The 21,098-nt window shown below is 39.1% G+C and overlaps 1 protein-coding gene across 35 annotated transcripts in view; it reads left to right on the top strand.

Annotated features, from left to right (window-relative positions):
- The window catches only part of LOC117542190 (neurexin-1a), a 301,076-nt gene extending 293,583 nt beyond the window's left edge, over window positions 1-7,493 (top strand). For all 35 annotated transcript variants that reach the window (XM_034209679.1, XM_034209677.1, XM_034209680.1 and 32 more), the window contains one exon: window positions 5,667-7,493. In XM_034209679.1, coding sequence (XP_034065570.1) covers window positions 5,667-5,971 — 305 coding nt within the window. In that variant the 3' untranslated portion in view covers window positions 5,972-7,493. The remainder of the gene's footprint in view (window positions 1-5,666) is intronic.
- The last annotated feature ends 13,605 nt before the right edge of the window (window positions 7,494-21,098 follow it).

The following is a 21,098-nucleotide window of genomic DNA, read 5'->3' on the forward strand; positions in this document are numbered from 1 at the left end:
TAAAAAACCATTCACACCCATCACAACTACGTCCAGTTAATACAAGTTCAAACGTGGTCTGTCTACTCTATTCAATATATCCTAAGTAGTCCTGGTTGCTCCATTACCCCTCAACAAGCCTCACTCACACCTGAAGTAACCTCAACCGACTCCACTCTTCAGGATTTCCTTCATCCGTGGCCCCTTCAACCTGCTCACCATGTTACAAATTACCAAACAAATGAACCCTCTTGCTGGAGACAAATGAGGAAAAATAGACTTTGAAGAGGACCATTTATTTAAATCCCGCCTGACAGTGGGATCCCTGATCCCATTCCTCTCCTTGGAAGCACCAGGCAGAATAAGTCAGGCAAAGAGAAGGGAAATCACATCAGGCATTTCACAGGCTTTTAAAGGACAAGTTGCATTGCACCAGCGCTAATATCTCCAAAAAGTGAGCTTGTGTGTCCATACTGAAGAATCCAGGTAGAATTAGAAGAAAGTATGCTACCAAATCAACCCTGCAGTACCAGAACATTGAAGCCAAGCCAATTTCAGTGTGCATGTCGCTGTACTGTTCAGTATGGCAGATGGAATTCCTGGCCAGGCTTTTTTAAATTCTTCACAAACATTTACAGATCAGGGTCATAGATAGGTAAATAAATGCCTCTTTATTTACATTTTTTCTTGCTCATCGCTTTGAGATAAATCTCAGCAAGGCTTGATAAAAGCCAATGATTTGTGACTTAATGACTGGAACATTAACTGTTGTCCTTGTGAATAAAACAGCAAGGACTTTATGATAATCTTGTAAAAGAGATCCGTGATCGCAAGGGACCTATCTGTCTAAATAAAGGTTTGAATGATGGCCGGCATGTTATACTGTCATTTAGGTGTCACTGAGATGAGAAGGAGAGGAGAAAGTTATTCTGGCAGATTTTACACAACTGCAAACCTTCAAAAGTGAACCCCCCTGAGCTTACCTGTATCGCTTCTCAACTACACCCCCGCTATGCTGCCATGAAGCTAGGTGCCACTTAAAGGTCATTTTCCCCATGTCTAATTTTACCCTTGGGTACGCTCGAGTAGAGCGTATAAGAGCAGCCATCATTTTAAACACTTGTTTCAGGCGCTATTTCTTTCTCAGTTTATGTGCCTTCATTCTGAGGTGATGGAGTGCTAATGAACAGACAGGCAGATGCAATTTGACTGAGGTCTTATGAGGTTTTCTCGAAGGCCACATTACTTTGCCTGAACCCACCTCGAGTCCAAGCGGGGCAGGGTGCACTGCCAGACTCATGGGCGACAAATGAGCCGCATCAGCAGGTGTATCAGTTAATCTAAGGGAATAGAGAAGATCCCCATGTGCCATCAGGTGGCTATTATGATTGACGCTACTGAGACTAAATGAAAGCTAATGAGCTGAATGTTAATCTCTTTGGACCAAACATGGCTCTTTCAGCACTGTGCTAAATGCGGTGTTAATCCTTTAAGTAGTGGTCACTTCATATCTTTGTTTAGTTATGAAACTACATTTTGCAGTAAGTATCAGAACTTTGGCGAAAGTATTTCTGTGTCAAATGCAAAACTGACTGACATAATCAAATAGGCTACTTATTTAACTCTCTTGTTTCACTTTTCCAGTAGTGAAATAAAAACTGAGGACTGTTGAATTAGGGTCTCCAAATGACTACCAAAGTCTGCGTGAATGCAGCCTGTGGGGAGCCAATCAACAGATCCATGCAAGAGGAAATAACAAAGCTCAGAGCTAGAGGTGTTAGATCACAGGAGGAAACACAGTGCACCATGGTACTGCTGTCGCATGACTCATTCCTGATATAGCAGGCCGAAGCTGCCTGAACTCCTCCAACTCTCTCACCTTGCTGTAGGAGCCAGCCATGGTCTCATATACAACCCACAAGTGCCACATCGAGAGCTCTCTCTTCCATCAACATGCTATGTTATCTACACTTTCAACTTTTTGACCCTGAACAAAGGAGACATTTAAAATATAAAAAAAACTCACCATAATGCTCGCACAATGGCTTGTTGGGAAAAAGCCATGTCAACCAGAGACTTTTGCCTACCAGGCGAGAGCATTCTTCACACCTGTCTGCAAGGATACGTGGGCTTGTCACAAGCAGAGCTAATCTGTTGCAACGCTCAGTCACACTCAATCCACCAGTGGTGCTCTCCGCTTGCCCTTGAATGTCTGCTGGCATTGGAAGCATACTTGTGCCGTTGATCAGTCTAACCATGGTGGAAAACATGTCAATGAACGGCAGCAGCATCTCTTCTCAGGGCCGACAGCTAATAAAACGTTTGCCCTTTACAGTTGACACTTATTCATGGCTGCCAGGTATATCATGATCAAGATCTACCTAAGATAGACAAAAGTGTCATTTGTGTGGATCATTAGCTAATGCACACCATTTGCAAACGATGAGCTTCAAGATGTCCCTCAAAAAGAGAAATGAATGCAATCAAAATAGTAGTTTATCTCTGAAGCCATCAACACTGAATGAGACTCAAGGGAGAAGAAGAGTCAGGAGAGCGATCAGAGACATTAGAGCACTGTGTTATAACTTGGACAGTTTTCAGAATAGGAAGTGGGCAGACTAATGGGCAATATCTTCCCTATTCACTGCTGGAGAGGATGGCAAACGTGCAGCATTCTCTCATTATAACGTTGATTATTGTGTAAATACTGGATAATACAATTAGTAACAACAATAAGGGGGAAATAGAAGTGGTGCATTCAAATAAGTATTTTTGGTCATTATGATACTAATGTAAAGGGGTTCCAAACGTTTTCTTACATTACCCGGTTGCAAAGAATTCAGTAAAAGTGAAAAATCCCTAGAAATAGATCCAACATTTTAAAACTTGAATTGCAGAATGTGCAAATCACTAGCAGGGTCTTTTAGAATAGAATCGCGTTCGCTAGTTGAATTTACAGTTTTTTAAAGGACGGACACACTCACACTGAGGAACCCCAAAGAACTATCTTAGATTTTTATTGGGCTTATCTGACATTGAGAAATTAGTACAAAAGTAGTCTCTAGCATGGATTGTGCTGTGTCATCTTATTAATTCTTCCTGTCCTTCACGGATCAGCAAGAAACAACCTGTTTATACAATGAGGAAATAAAATCCCTTTTGGTTCACGCCCAGAGAAGTGAGGCTGTCCTCGAATAAGGATTTGATAAGATGAGACAAGGTGATTATGATAAACTTCAATAGCAGCAACATTTATTTGTCCATGTCTTTCCCTTTTGATATATACGATGGATAGAGAGTTGCTCTCCACTGTGGACACTTCTTCTAGCTTAGGAGCAAAGTTATTCTTGTGAAAATATCACTTTGACTGGCCGAGATCAAAGGGTGGAAATAATGAAGAAGCATTGTCGTTGTACTTTTCTTTTTAAATGTCTTTTTAAAGCTGGTTCACTATCAAAGCTGAAGAATGCAATTATTTTTTAAAACCAAAATGCTCTTGAAAAAAGGAGTATAGTGAGGTAGAGAAAAATTGAACAGCCAAATGGGACACGAGGGGCGGCGCATGTCAAATCCATTGTGGTAAACATCAAAAGCAATTATAAGGCAAATGTTGACACCTGTCATTTTAGATAAAAAATCTAATTAGTTGTGTATTTTGTTTCAAATAAATATTCACAAAAATCCAGATGAATATTCTTATAACCATTAATGTATATGCTCATACGTTTTGATCATGAGATCTTATACCCATATTGTTTCAATTTATAATGAGTGTTCATGAAATGTGCTCTTCTGTATGCTTCTGTCAAACTCTTCAGAAGAGCTTTATATTGTAGAACAAACCCTGCGCTGTTCCTCCATGAACACACTGTGAACTAATAGGAACAAAGAGAAAAACATGCCATATTTCAATATCCTGACAGAATATAGCATTATAATGCTCCTATAATATTGGAAATATTCAAGATGGTAAAACTTTTTTTTACATAATAACAAGATTGTGTGCATCTAGCTAATAAAGCAGTCTTTCTCGCTCACATACACTTACTATGAACTGTAGTCAAACTATGAAAAGGTGTTCAAGATATACCATATCAAACATAAATATCACCTTTATCATCCAGGTGCTAAATATACTGTATACGATACTGTATACACTTTTACCTTGCTAACACTTTCTACTTTTTTTCGTGCATTTAACCTTCAAAATAATATGCTAACCATTCAGATTGTATTTAATAACATAGCTTAGAAATACCTGTGAGATACAAATAAATGTGATAAATCAATTCTCACAGCATGCTAAACAATAGTAAAAGTCATACACAGAACAAAATGGTCCATATTGCTTCAGAGTGCAGGATTCTCGCTGTTTCGCTATATCCTCTCCACAAGAGTGTTTCATCACTCTGGGGCCGAGGGCAAGGAGCAGCGGCAGAGTGCAACACTGTATAGCTCTCTGAATACCTTCACACTGTCATCAGTGGACAAACAATGCAGCCCTACAGCTCTTTACGTGCCAGATGTTATTGTTAGTTTGTCCAGTGTAAATGCATACATCTTTATGTCAACATAACTGAACCCAGCTGTAATCCCTCAAAGAGTTTTATTTTTGCCCAAATCCACGGGAACCAGAGTGCTTACATATCCAAATGTTAGCGTTGAGTGTTTAAATTTCACAAAACGCAACAAAGGGGGCTTAAGCAGAAATGATGACTGGTGCAGAAACACACAGAGAGATGTGCCGGGGGGACAGAGTGATACCAGGGGGCTGACGTGTTTGCAGAATATGCCCCGTTGAATGGCACCATTTCAGAACAGAAGTGGGTACAGCCTTTGGCAGAATCTGCTGAGTCAATTAAAGAGTTGTTTCTATCTGGGAGATTTAGTTGCACAATAAAACAGTTGTGCTGCTTTGAGAGACAGTAGTAAATGTTGGAAATGTACTCTGTTCATTCACCACCGTGCTATAAAACATGTAATGATCTGAGAGCTTAACTATGATTCTGTAGATATTAACATATACGTTTATCGTCAGATTCTTCTGAATTACGCAAATCTCTTTATCCTTCTGTAACTCATCTTTCATTTAAGTTAAATGACAACTATCAAAACACTGATGAGCAGTAGATTAGACAGATAATATGGTGTATACTTCAGTCAAAGTCTACAAACATTTCCAGCTCCCACATTTATTGGAAAGACACTTTTAAGTTATTCAGTGTGCTGCAAGGAATGAATGGGTGGCATTTTAATTGAAAGTCTAAAGTAGTTTTTCTGATTGTCAAAGGATGTAAAATAAGTGTTTTATGAAAAAGGGAACTTTGGGTTGTTTGCGTGTCTTTTCATTTGTGTTAATTTTCTCAGATTTTAGCTTGCTGGTTAAAAAGCCTTAAGATTCAGCTTATACTTTGTTTGTTGTCGCTTCACTGTGTTACTGCATGCTCTTCTATTAAGCAGGGAAGCTAATCCTATTAGGTAACATCTACTTTTATCTTCAGCAACCTTGAGGCATGATGTCTGCACTCTCATTCAACAATAAACTGGGATATTGATCCACACACACAGAGAAGAAATGCACACGCTCACTCGCATAAATCCAGTATAGTAGTTGTAATGATGAACAAATGTAAAAAGCTAGTGATCGCAGTACATTTGTGGTAATCATACCTCTGTCTATTTTGCAGCCAATCCCACCGGCCCTGGACTGAAGGGCTACCCCGGCACGCAGGAGGTCTTCCGGGAGTCCAGCAGCACGACGGGCATGGTGGTGGGCATCGTAGCAGCAGCAGCGCTATGCATCCTCATCCTGCTCTACGCCATGTACAAATACCGGAACAGAGACGAAGGTTCGTACCACGTGGACGAGAGTCGCAACTACATCAGCAACTCGGCGCAGTCCAACGGCACCGTGGTCAAAGAGAAACCAGTGAACACCGCAAAAACCTCAAACAAGAGTAAGAAGAATAAGGACAAGGAGTACTACGTGTGATTGTCAAAGCTTTGGTCTCTGACGGACCAACTTAAACATTTAAAGAAAAGACAAATCAGGACATCAACATGTGTACAGTATAATAACAAAGATGAACATTATTTAGTCATTTTTTTTCCTATAAGACAATGCTCTGAAAAAGTATGAAAAAAAAAACATTCTTTAGACACAAGCACTCGAGAGAGAAAAGATTTACTGTCCAGAAAGAGACTGTTGGAAAAATGTCTCTGGCGACCAGTTGAAACTGAACTGAATACATATCTAACACGACAACAAAACAACATTAACCCATCTGTGTTTCTTGGCCAGGACGGTGATCCAACTCCCTTGTTTCTGGTAAACAGAGGAGCTGATGCACTTTGCAAAGGCAGATTCATTGCGACAAACTCAATGTTTTCATTTACATTGCCTGTGTTTGTGTTATTGAGACTTTTTTCTAGAGAAAATGACACAAAGCTTATACTACATACATAAATACGCCAAACATTTACTATGGATGAGGAGAAGAAAAAAAAAACAGGTAACAGTGACATCAGAGAGACAAAACATCCACAAATGACGTGCGGGGAATCAGCCAAAGCACTCACTGAAGAGGCAGTGAAGGCCGGCTAAGACTAATACCTGGATGACGGAGCTGCCGCAGTGCGAAGCTGAGAATGGAGGACAGTTTCTCCTGAAAGACTATGTTTGAAAAGAAGAATATTTTCATTGTGCCAGTGAGAAATCAAAGGAGAGAGTTTCCCCAGAATCAGGGGGATGTCTCTAAAGTGATGATTTGGGAGCCATGCACGCAAAATTATCTTATTACAGTACATATGTTTATATACAGTACAACACATCTATATGTGCTTTCTGGACTGTGACAAAGTGGTGTTTTATAGCCTGTTGTATAGATGATGCAAACTATAACTGCTCCTCAACCATTTTGGAATAAAAGAAAAAAAAAGCACAAAAAGAAGACATAAGTGTTATTTAGTGTTGCTAGACATAGAAGATTTTATTAAGACATCTGCATTTATTTTCCGTTTGAAAATGATTTGATTCTGCCCTGTTTTTACATGTGTTCCTATATAGTTTTTATACAAATGCCAACCTGAGATAGATGATCCCAGACCAGTAGTAGCCTAACCGTTCCCAAAAACTGCACAAGGCGTGGATATGCGGAGAGGCGTGGCATGACAACTTGTGTGGCTCTCTTTAAGGAAACCGGTAGAATCACTGCCTTCCTCCTCAATCCTGACTTAAAGAAGCAAGAATGAAGAGCAAGCATTTGAGTGGAGATGATGACAATTATTCAAATAAATTAACTTGCTGTGTGTGTTTCCAAGTGGTATTATAAGATTGTCTAATGTGTGCTTGGGCTGATGCAAAACCAGAGGAGAATAGCTCAAAAAGAAGTCTCCATTTCAACTGTTCTGTGTTTGTTCTGTCATTCTGTCAGTCGATTCTGCTTTCCGGAGACCTGTACTTGGAATGAGTTTGAGGAAAAGTGACCATGAACTATAAATGATGATTATAAATTCTCTTTGTTTGCTCATTTTTTTTCTTCTTGGATGTTTTATGTTCAAGTGTAAATCTTCTTGTACTCCCCGTGGAAAAAAAAAAGAATTATAAAAAGCTAGTTTTGGAAAATCAAATGAATAAAATGCTACCGAAGTGAACTTAAACCAGTCTATTAACCACTTATATCAGAGGAGCAGGTGTCATGATTATTTTTGTTTCGTCTAGCAAACACATCAATAAAAATGAACTCTCCTTTTTACACCAAAACACGAGGACAACCTTACCCATAATGCTACTCTGTAATTATTGTCAAAGGCTAATATTATTTGTAAAAGTAAAGAGGCAAGTGCACACGTCATAAAATCAAATACATACACAACTATGGTATAAAGCAGCATAATAATAATAATAATGAGTGAACATATAAGAGAGTAAACTTTTTTTGAAGGCTTCATATTTTATTTTGTTGGCAGTATTGGCTCTTGGTGTCATGGTCAGCCGTTAAATCCAGTCACTGTATAGTTAATTTATGAAAAGGCTATAGACAATATCATATTTCCTCAAATCTAATTAGTAAAGTATATTTGTTATAATTGTATGAAATACATTCCAAATAGTTTTAGGACAATGTGAAGCTCTGGTGCTTTAAATCCTAAAAACCCTTGAATACACCTATTCAGACACCATGTTGGTTTTAATCTCTATCAAAAGAGAGTGCACTTTATCACATGAGGCATCTCTAAACGTGTCTGAGTAAATTAACTTAGAGCACTAAGCAATTACTTTCACAAACCTGTCAACCTCACAGTGTACATTTTACCCAAAAAGCCTAGTTATACCCTTCCCAAGGATCAGATACAACCCTTAACAGAGCAGCTCTCGACACACACGGTAAATCTTATAAAGATCTATAGTTCAGTTGGAAGCTTAACTTCTTACTTTACGCGCTATATTAAGTCTTTGATTTCCAGGTAATGGAGTTAAACAGGAATAAAAGTGCAAAGGTTTGACAGAATATGAGCCGGATTTGAACGCTTGAACAGATGGTTTTCTCAAGAGAGGCTACACGAATTCTGCAGCTTTTCATCCACTGCTCAAGCAGCTTCGTAATGTGATGATGTGTAATGTGTGATATGTTACTGATCTCCATATGGATATTACTCGTTTCAGTAGGCTAAGGCTTGTTCAAGGACACCTCAGCAGGGTAGGTGCTCGCTAATATCACACATTGACCTTCAGACTAAAAATAGCACTGTGAGAAAAAAATGCAAGGAGAAACGCGGCTGTGCGAAAACCAAATGCAATGCAGGAATTCCAATATAAATTATGCTCACATGGACATGAAAATGGTAAGACTAATAAGCAAGAATTACATTTTTAGCACCACCCTAAGGCAATATTTTAAAAATAAAAAGTACAAAAATCCCATTAACTGAGAGATTGATTCAAATATGCGAAATTACCATTTTAAAACCATATAGAACAGCACAGACAAAAACATATTTATAGTTCATTCATCATGGAGACAATGTTTTCTTCCCCTATGTTGACAATTCCTGGGTTAACAATAACAATATATTTGTTCAATCTAACAAGAATGTGTGCCTAAACAAATAAGGCAGTGTGAAGCCAGATTAATAATGCTTGCAAAAATGTGATCTGGTTCAACTTCCTATCCCTGCTGTGTCGATGCTGTCTCGTTGAAATAGATGAGGAATAGTATGTTCAGCCTACACAAAGCCTCACATATTGCAGTGATCCATGAAATGCAGAAACACAATGGCACAAGGCCAATCCTGCCCTGCTGACTCTCAGGCTGCAGACACACTCTAATGTGATTATCTACTTGTACGGATGCAACTTCTGACAGTTTGTACATGTTTTATCATGGAAATGTTACCATAACAACATCCTTTGCACGAGGAAGCACTGCCAATTGTATTGAGGATAAAAGACGACTATTTGTTGTGCTTCAAATACTCACTAAGACTGTTTACGTATACATGTGACATTAACCAGTGCTGTATACACATAGAGGTTTAGGACAGGTTGGGATGTACAAAAGAGTCCTGTACAGAATAGTATGGTATGATACTATATAGGACAAGAAAAGGACATACAGAAGGTTACATGAGGTTTAGTCGGAAGTAGGGTCGCAGACTCGCAGCACATCACATCAGAGGAACAAAGGCTTGTAGTTTGAAATGAGAACTTCAAAAAACAAACATTTATTTAAGTAAGGACTAAATGGTTTAGTATTTTAGAGGAATTCACAGTGGTCAACCTTAGGCTGTTGCTTGAATACGCAGAGTGGGGTCACAAAAACAATATTAGGAACATAATTGATGCATTAAATAACTATGGTGGTCAAAGCCTCATGATTCAATTATTGCATAACAGTGGTGCTTGTTAGGCACAATGAGCACAAAAAGGACATCCAAATATTTCAGCCTAAAATCCTCGAACATCATTATAAACCCAATTCCACGTACTCCATCATCAAAGTGAAGTCACAAGAGGAGAACATCCATGAAAAAAGTACATTTTTGGTTGTGTTCTAAATCACATAATATTGTACTGGATTTCACTATGAAAGTAATTTTTGTCAGCATTACTATACTATGCTATTTCGAACACAATCAATGGTTTTTCCTTAAAATAATGTGGACTGTTTCACTTGGTCTGCAATAATAATGCAAAGCTAAACCATATATTGTATTGTCATAATAATTTAGGATCACAGTCCAGAAAAAGTCACATATATTGTAGCCAAAACTATTAAATATTCAAAGGACATTAATGGCTTCATTACTCCTGCTGCCTGTACACGAGGTCACTGAGGTCACACAGGAGCTGTACACATATCAGTCTGTGAGAGTCATCACATGTCAAATGATGAAGTGTAACTTGTGAGAGAAAAGTTGTCCAGGTGGCAGTTAAGGTGGCTGGTATTGCAGATCCACCACCATCTTACCTCCAGTTTCATGTAAATATAAAAGCAAGCAAATTTTTGAAGATGGTCTGTTGTTTTTCTGAAAACATATGGAATACCTACGTTGCTGTCTGCTGGGTTCATCTTCTACATGAAGATTTGCACTTCCTGGATTTGTATCTCGACCTCCACACACAACATCAAAGGCTGCAGTGCCCTAGAGGAGGTTCAGAGCTGTCGTCTCTCCTTCCTCCATGAGGCAGAGTGGGGGGCTTGGCACTGGGAACTCACCGTAGAGCTGTGTTGCTGTCAGTGGAAACCAGCATTGTACTTGAGGGAAGGTCGAGCAGGACACATTTACCTGATCTGGGTTAGGCTACATTCTGCGACTCGATGTATTTTTATTTTTTTTCATGTTCCACTTCCTCAGCAGTTTGTCAGTAATACATTATAGTGAATGTGATAGTGCCCTGTACTGTACATGTGATATGACATGTAAGGACACCGTGTTTTCACATGTGTCCAGGTTAGGCTCTTGTGCCGTGTTGATGTGATAGTGCTGTCTACATTTATATAGTCTATGATCTCTTTGCAACACAATACTATAGTGGGATTATTCTTCAGTGTTTCATGTGTATTACCCAGGAGGCACTTAAGCAATAACGTAATGATTGATTTGTATTGAACGGTGTATTTGGCTTTATTCACCGTCAGGATGGCACGGTCTGTTCCAGATGTCAGAGTCCTCATCTGTTTTCAAAATGGTGATTCTGCACTGCAGCTTCTTTTTCTGAAACAAAGCAGCTTGAGATTTTGTACACAAGCACATTTAACTTCCTGGTCACCGATTATCTTCCATTTCCACCTTTCCCTGATGCCTGGCAGCGCAGTTGTCCTTCCACCTCTTGGTTTACTCTCTGCCCTTCCACTTCCTGCCCCATGACAGCAACATGTCTGTTGTTTGTCTCTCATTTCGTGGCTCTGTTGTGCTACAAGTAAGTGAGCATGCTTTATAAATTCAGAAACATTCCCTGATCTCAGTGGAGGTTTTTATTTGCAACATCTGGAGTTGTTGCTCTTGCTTTCGGGCGCTGTTCTCTGGGTGCCCACCTCAAAATGTGGAAGAAATGGATTTGCACTCATACAGGTTATCTAAACACATATTTTGACCATTTCAGAGACACAAGAAGAGTTAGTTACTACAGAGATTAATCCCCAAAACAATAGCTGCTCTCTTAAAGTGAATAACATATCTGACAGCAGGGGAGAATGAATAATATGTTCTCCCCGGGTGCCACACTGTGTTTTAACCACCTGTAAATGTTGCAAGCAGATTCAATTGATGCACTTGTTCTACAACAAACTGGCAAAGCTCTCCTGGCATAACTAACAGTGTGTCTTCAATACAACCAGGGTCTGTAAGTTAGAGTGTTTCAAGACCGAGCCGATCATGCTCAATTGATGTTCTGCCTCTGAGATGTTGGTGAGGAGCATCTCATGCCATCAGCTGGGCAAAATAAAAAATAAATCCACAGGCCCCATGATTTTGTGAAACATATTCAGACGAGGAGTTTTTCTCAAAATAGTTCTGTGCAACGTTTTTATTGGAAAAATGTACGTTCAGAATGAATCGGCAAAAAGCGTTGTGTGTCTCTTGAAGACTTGAATGAATGTTCTTACTTTTGAAACATCCACAAAGTCTTGTTTATGTTTTGAAGCTCAGATAATGGACCCAGACAGACTGTGCTTCGACTGCATTAGAGATACTTAATGATATATTTTTAATGTGGTTTTCCCCTCAGTGGGTCGATCGTACACTTTTGTTCTTTTCAAGTTGCCAGAAACTCACTCGAGCTTTTTTCCCCTCCTGGGGTACACTGTAGATTTTGTACACAGAAACTCAGGGAATAATGAAATAATAATAACAAGCTCACAGCTTTATTGCCGCACACATCTTCTATGCCAATAGATGAAAAACTCATAGGGTGGGGAGGTATATTTTTAGCACCATGCTTATCCTCTCCTCTCATCCTTCCTCCCCCTGCTTCTCTCACTCTCACACACAGTGTCTTTGTCCCTGTCTTTTACATTCATCATATGCCATTTCCCCCCTCTCTCTGTGGCTTTTTGCTGCTATCTCAGCTGGATACCAGACGTCCCTTTAATTCGACACACTAATGTAATTCGCCTTCTCTATAATCATCCATTTTCCTGTTTTCATGCCCTCTCCCCGAACTTGAGACACGTCTTGCGGATACTATTTCACAGCAGTACACCAGACTACATTAGTTTCCCTTTCATTTATTCAGTATTTGTTTAGAAAGCCCCACACTGGCCTGCTATGAATCAATATTGCTTAATAGAAGCTATTGTCGCTGACCAGGTTAAAGTAGATATAATTACGCATTGATGTGAAAGTGCAATTTATTATTAATGTTCCAAATAAAATGGAGATGAATGGGAGGGAGTCCATGCGGCAAAAAGTATTTAGTCTTACAAGATTAGCAAGGAGCATTCATCTTACAAGCATACAATAGACAGTTCAGTGCATCTGTAAAGTCCCATTTAGTGAAACTGCCTCACCACTAAACAACATCTAGCTTTTGTTGCGCTTGGTTGAAACTGTGTTTTGTGCAACGGAAAAAAAAGTTATTTTGCTGGCAAAGGTTATGTTTTGGAATTTTAAAAATGCAGCTGTTCTTTTTAATATAATTACTAAACAATTGTGTGGTGATTGGGGTTGTTGCTCTTTCCGTGACTAACGGATATGCACCACTAAAAATCATGAAAATGTGTGCTATTTTGTTCTCATTTTTTATTTCAAAATGTCTTCAAATAATTGCAGATTGAATATAATAACGAGGAAAGAAAATGAGAGTTATTTGAAGCCACTTGAAGCATTTTGGTTTAGATGGGTAGGGACCGATAAAAGTCACATCCCAATGTGACCTCAGAGAAACTTGTTTGGGTACCAGATATTTCTAATAAGAAACGAGAAAAGATCAGACAAGCAGAGCCATAACAAAAAAACACAATTACTTTAAAAGTGTAAAAGGTTTGCAGCCATGTTTCTTTGTTCCGATGCTATTCTTCAAAATGAATGAGACAAATTGATGTCTCCAAACTACTCCCAAAATATCTCAAATTATGATGCATGCCTGTTTGTAGGTGCACCCCTTTAACAATACATTACAGAGAAGGGAAATAATGAAAAGAGCAAAATTATTACATTTAGGAAAAAATGAGTTGTTTTTCTTCCATGGTACAATTTTTGCAACGGATTTATACCTTATTTATTGTTAGCATGTTTCATTGTCTTGCGTTTCTGTGAGAAGAGCAGCAAAACATGTTTTACCATCGTTATGCATGACCGAGATGTCTATCTATGTTTACATTTAAAGCTGTGGTTGTGGTAATTGTATTATATCAATTATCACAACAAAACATCCTACTAATATGTATAGATGGAATAATAAGATGTGAATTAGAGACAATTACAAGCTATTACAAAGCAAACCTGTCTTTGTGTGTCGCTATTGTGAAAGCTAAACATATTTATTTTCACTGATGAAGGAATGAATGATTTTTCACAAGACAACACACTTTGAACACATGTTAACCGCGGTGCAAAGGAGAATAAGTGAAGCATTGTGAAGGAGGTTTGCTGGCAATCTCAGTGCCGCCCCCGTCCTGTCAGAGCCCCGTGTGGAGGGGTTAAGGTTGGAGCTCCAGGCCAAAGCCAGCAGTCGAGAGCCTGCCCTCAGGAGAGGGAGTCAACATGGCAAGGGCACCAAACACATTCAGGATGCATGGGTGCCATTTATCATGGTTGACAACTGCACCTCTCAGTGCCATTTGGGTTTATTACCGGTACATTTCTCCCCACATAATGATGTTTTCCTTAGCGCTTGTCCTCTGAGACCAGCTTGAATGAAAAACTGCTGTAGAAACATCAAGGTGACAGTTTTTTCCCTCTTTTTTTTTTTCTCTTTATGAAGTTTGCTTCATATGACTTCTAAGGACATGGAAATAAAACAAAGAGGAAGTGGAGCTTCTCACTTTAGCTACAAGTTTGAGGACATGCATTACCTAAGAACTGAGACGTATATATCTTACCATATCAGGATCCACGCAGCAGGGACTTTATACCTGCATGCATTGATATTCAGTGCCCGCTCTAGTTTGGGGAATCAAATCCTTTCTGGTAGCTGCACTACAAGGTTTAGTTTTGCCCTATATATGTGCTAAAAGAAGAGGAGTTTTGATCCAAAATGACTATGAATACCAAGAATTCCAGTTCTTACAAATGATATGTTATCTTCAAAAATCCTCAGAAAACATTATACTGAAGGGTGGTAATTGACCTTCGAGATGCAGACACTTTATCTGCTCCCTCTAGTCAGTTTTGTGTTTCCCAGAAATCCTTTTTTGCTTTCACTGCTAACTGTATGTGACTGAAGTAGAGTTATATTAATACTTCCTGTTGAATACTGTGTACAAAGAAGATATTGGAGACACATTGTGTAAACATATCTAGTTATAACACCAGAGTTCTGTAGGTGTTTGCTTTATGAGTTTTCATATGATGAAATATCTAATCTAATATCCGATATATAAAGTAAAGTTTGTATGAGTTCTTGTAGTAGGTGGAGGGAGCAGCAGTAGCAGCATTGACACTGAATGTAACATGTCTTGTCGCTATACATTTCATCGCCTACGGAGCTAACTGTCAGTGGAAAACATCTCAGCTTGCTTAAAATAGGACCAACATCCGCATATGAGCACGATATAGAGTCTATAAGAAGATATAGAATCTATAAGAAGTTCTTGCAATTTGATGATTAACCCTTTGGAAACTGAACTTTTTAATTACCTATGAAGAGTTTATTCATATAAATATCTCAATATGATGATAGCTTTGTTTGCCTATAGTTACCCACATGATAGATAACTGATGGAAAAACATTGTTTAGGAACGACGCATTCAGGAGAAACCTCTGTTGTGATGGAAAGGGAACACAATAATATTTAGTCTTTTTTTTAAACAGATGAAAAATAATTGAATCAACACAAAGCTCTTTTTAACTTAATGATTCTGATGAGATTGCATAAAACCTCCACAAATGATTAATATAACATCACAAACTCAAATAAAACGTACCTATCCATATTTTAAAGAAAGCATAACAAATGTCAACATTAATCATTCATATAATCCTCAAGCTATTCTAATGGTTGGCTGCCAAATACAGAACAATTGTTTAAAAAATGGCCACAAAATGTTGGAGTAACACATTTTATAAAAAAAGAAAACTCTTAATCTAAAACACGTATATCTTTTAGACTTTCTATGTGTGAAAAGAATAAAACAAGCTGAGGATTTGTAGGCTCTCCAAGTAAAACGTTTTTTTGAAGGGGTTCTGTGATACACAAAGCATCTTTACCCAAAATGATTTAGAGACACCAGTAAAGTATTCCTTAAAGGGGACCTATCATGCAAAATGCACTTTTGTACGTCTTTTATACATGAATGTGTGTCAGGTAACTCACCAAGTGTCAGAAAACACAACCCTCTCTCTTTTCCTCCATACCCAAATCTAAAAAAAACGGGGCTGCAATGGATCTGATACAGACTGATACAGATTTGAAAATTCTCTGATGTCAGGAACGAGGAGCTCCGCCTATATGGCCAACTCTCCACCTATCAGGGGAATGTGGAGTTGGGCCACGGCCGGTCATTGCCGCTCGAAAGCGCTGGAGACGCTGTAGTACATATGCCAGGCCTGTAAGTGGTGCTGTAGTCTGCCACAAAAGCAGCGAAGAAGACTTCCCGTCCATACGTTGCAAGACTGTGGACTGAGATTCAAAATTGGCTTAAGACACTTTATATTGATTTTGCATTTACTCCCTTCTGTCTTTTGTTTGGGCTTTTGGATGAGAACAATACACAGTTGATGAATACAATTATTATTCTGGCAAAAATACTTATTTTTAAAGCTCAATCAAGGGGAAATCTGAATTTAAAGAGCAACTTGCAGGTTAGAGACAACAGTGAATAAATGTGTAGGAAAAAGATGTATAAACTAGATTTCCCCAAAAATATACATAAATATACCCTACAGTGACATCTGGCGTCGTTTTTGTAAGACATTTTTAATTCCGCATAAAGAAAGCCTCCCCACGTGACCTCCCGTGTGTGACGTCACATGGGGGAGAGCGGCCGGTCTAACGTATGAATAAACAACACACTCACTCCATAAACGTCCAGGAGCGACGCTTGGTCAGGGTCCCCGAGGCGTGCACTTGTGACGCTCCTAGGCTCCTTCAGCTTCATAAAGGGACGCAAATAGCTTTCAACTGTTTGCAATGTATTCCCATCTGCGGCGGGATTTGACGCTCAGGGAAGCACGGCATTCGTTTGTGTCGGCTGCCCTTAAAGGCAATGTGAGCGTCCATTCCCATTGGATAACGGAGAATTGTACACCCGGAAGTAAGTATTCCCCTTACTGTCAATTGATTTTACAGTGATATCTGCACTACTCATCGACTAAAAAACACCAGATTATCCTTGTTAATTACACAACATTGATTGGTTTAAATTGTGTGCAATGCTCTTGTATTTTTCCCCTTCGATTCGGAGAAACAAATATTTTTTCGGAGTAAAGCAAAGACACTACACTACCCAGAATCCCCAGCTATCGTTTAGGACTACACCATGTGCTCTGTTTGACAAGCCCCATGATTAGTTCTCAAGCTCTGTGATTGGTTGACCTCCAACAGCATTCCATTCATTCCAATGGCTGGCGTCTATGTCACGTGATCTTCAAATTTCTCCCTTCAGAAAAAAAAAAACATGGCCGAACTTCGTTTTATTCTCGGTGGAAAATGACTATTTTAAAGTTAGTTTGGCCATTAAAATGCGTTTTGATGTCATTTGATGCGAGAAATATGAGTTGTTATTTCAGATTATGTGTGCAGTGGATGGACATGATCTTTAGTTTGCTAGTTATTACGAAGATTACTTCAGGAAATTGTGTCCATACAACGTTTTCATTGTTACCAAGGTGTAACTGTTTAATGGTGTTATCTTTATTGCTACCCCCTTCCCCGTCAATGTATAGTGTTGGTCCACAGCGCAAACGTATTAGTTTAACAAAATCCGCATCTAAAATTGTGGCATAGATACGTTATGTTCCCCTGTGCAATTCCAGTCTCACATCTCACATCACATCGTCATTAACAAATACCGGAAACAGACCGAAAACATTTAAAAAAAAATAATAATAATAATACTTTATTCCGAGTGTGCTTGCTTTTCTCTTTGAAAGTCATCACATAACGGCATTGTAATACACGATTCGGCTGCATTAAATATTACATCTGCCGTAGTTCTCTATTTATAGAGCCCTGATGAGAAGACTTCTAGACAAACATGAGGCGTGGATCATAAATATATCAGCAATTAAACAACATCTTACATTTCTTTTTCACACAATACGTCTCCTTGCAGTATCAACACTAATTCGGCTGACTTTTATATTTGATCCAATTGGTAGATAGGCTGTATTTACACCATAAAGGTGCACAGCTGATATAAAGGGACACCTAGTGGTTAGCATGTTATTGAATTTCATTATTTTTTATAGATATTAAGAGGATCCCTATAAAGTATATTCATTACTCGTTATTCTCTACTAATAGTTAATTAAAGACTGTATATAATGACTATTTTGCACATCCCTTTCAAGATTTCAAGATTTTCCAAGGTTTATTGACATATCATACACAAACGGTGTAGTTATCCAATGAATGCAAAACTTCGGTCGCAGGTTCCTCAATAGTGCATTACAAGACATCTATCAATATTTGTGCATACCTCCAGCAATGTTAACTATGTTGAAGCACTTATTTTAACTGATATTAGACGTGCCATAGATAGAGAACATGTTGCGAAACACAATAGCCAGCATGTGTAGTTCTGGGGACGGGGTGGACCCGTTCAAATCCAGTTTTGGACAGTCTGCCATGGTTCCATCCCGTTTCAAGTGCTGTTCGATGCTCGGGTAACCCTCGGAGCACACTCTCCAATCACAGAGCTTGAGGACTATCACGGGGTTTGTCAAGCGAAGAGAATACTTACTTCCGGGTGTAATATTCTCTAAAGCAAATGAGCTGCTCCGACCCTCGGTCCTGACGGACTCCAACTTGTGTTTATTAATCAAACAAATAAATAAACACAAGGATAATCATGTGTTATTGTTGAGTAAATGGAGAATTGCACAGGGGAAAATAACGTATCTATGCCACAAATTTAGATGCAGATTTTGTTAAACTAATACGTTTGCGCTGTGGACCAACACTATACATTGACGGGGAAGGGGGTAGCAATAAAGATAACACCATTAAACAGTTACACAACATAACAGAAATAATATCGATAGCAGCGTCCCTAGCAACCACCTTGGTAACAATTATATGGACACAATTTCCTGAAGTAATCTTCGTAATAACTAGCAAACTAAAGATCATGTACATCCACTGCACACATAATCTGAAATAACAACTCATATGTCTTGCATCAAAACGCATTTGAATGGCCAAACTAACTTTAAAATAAGCATTTTCCACCGAGAATAAAACGAAGTTCGGCCATGTTTTTTTTTTCTGCAGGGAGAAATTTGAAGATCATGTGACATAGAAGCCAGCCATTGGAATGAATGGAATGCAGTTGGAGGCAGTACTCGAGTTGAGGGGGGATGAGGGGGGATGGCATCCCCCCTGAAATAAAAACGGTCAAAATCATCCCCCTTCTAAAACTGCCATTCCCCCTTTCCATCCCTTTATGTAATTTTATCAATGAACGTGGCACTGGTATTACTGCTATTTCAACATTAATTTTGCGCATTTTGAGTAAAATACTGTGGGCGAGTGAGCACGCACACACGCAATGACATTTTTACCAAGTCACTGACGCTATAGGCTACTATGCGAGTGCCCTAGAGGGCGCCAGAGCGCCGTGATGCGCCTGTTTGATCGATGCCAGAAGCTGCATAGGTTGAACATGTATATTCGAATGCATATGATGGACCACAACCTTATAATTATGAGCCTGCTAGGCGTCCAAAAGACCAGGAGCAGCCAAGGATTAGAAGAAATAACGGCCATCGGAGAGAAATGGAGCTGTGGTGTGAGGAGAACCAGTGGAGAACAGGGCAGCTGTCTTGGTGAGTGACCGGTGTTAGCTACAGTTAATGTTAGCTAACGTCGGTCACATCACAACATTGTAAAGTTAGCTATCATAAATCAGGCTATAACTAAAGTAGTATTGACAATATAGTAACGTTACTGGTAGGACTGTTGATACTGATCCATGACAGAAACTAATGCGCAAGTATCAGCCGTATCTCGCGTTACCTAATGCAACTCCACACTACGTTTTACGGAGCTGTGTGTGAAAAGTAGAATAAAAATACAATTTATTTTGGAAAGGATGATTGCCACAAAGAATCAAAGGATGGCTCAACACACCATGAAATGGTAAACAATCAGCTCTAGCGAAGAGTGGGATAAAAAGGAATAATAAATGCTTTTGATGATATTGGACTGTCAACCTATTTTTTGTTTTGTTTATGAAATGTTGAAGTGACCAACTTTTTTTTGTGTCTGAGATAGGAATGTCTCTTTTTGTTATTGTAATGTCCATGTTTTGTGTCTGTAGCCTGTACAATACATTTTAAAAAACTTCCCGCGCATGGTTTACATGGTTGCACTTCTGTTTATTCTCCGCTGTGGCTCTTTTTCTCCCTCCCCGAGGCAAGCGTTTGCTCCTGCTGCTGTTATTCAATGCAATCCCTCCCTCGCTGTAATTCTCTCCGGTTAGTCCACCAGCAGATGACAAACACCCACCTCTCCGCCTCTTCCAAGGAACAAGGGGACCGTGCGGCAGAGTTTCAGTTAGATTTTTTTTCGCCGGTCAACATGTCCGTTAAAGTTTAAATCTTCCGGACAAAATTAGAAAAGTGCCGGTCAAAGGTATTCTTTGTTATTTATTGAGCTTTAAAACAAATGAATAATTACTCTATATAATCATATATAAGAATACAAAACGGAGGACGGAGATCTCTTTTTCTCCCCCTCTTCTGACAGCCCAGCAGCTGATCTCAAAGCACGCTCCCCTCTCCTGCCGGGGGGCGTGGTCAGCTGCAGTTCATTTGCATTAAAGCTACATCACAGAATCAGCCCCCTGCAAAAACAGGGCTGGAAAGAGCAAATAGAGCTAAATGAGGCATGGCTAAAATGCATGATCTGTTTGGTATTTTGAAACTATATTTATATACTTTATATAGGTATGGCCCTACAATATATTGTTCAAATATAGCATGATAGGTCCACTTTAAGTTGGAACTGACTGCAGACTTGTAAAATATTTCTGATGTTTTATGTACTTTTAGAACTGCTGCAGGGAGAAGAGCAGCATAGGTCATGATGCAAATAGTCTCTTCCTGCACTTCTATTGTCTTATCTAAAGAGCTTGAGCAGTTTATCTTTGTCAACCTACTCCTAATCATAGCCTTGGAGGAAGGATCTCATTAGCACCAGTCGTCATTATCTCTGTTGTGGTGATGGTTGTGGTGATGATGATGATGATGATGATGAACAACTGATTGATTTGTGCCAGCGGGTACAATCTTT

Source organism: Gymnodraco acuticeps, unplaced genomic scaffold (genome assembly GCF_902827175.1).
Source record: "Gymnodraco acuticeps unplaced genomic scaffold, fGymAcu1.1, whole genome shotgun sequence".
Lineage (NCBI taxonomy): Eukaryota > Metazoa > Chordata > Actinopteri > Perciformes > Bathydraconidae > Gymnodraco > Gymnodraco acuticeps.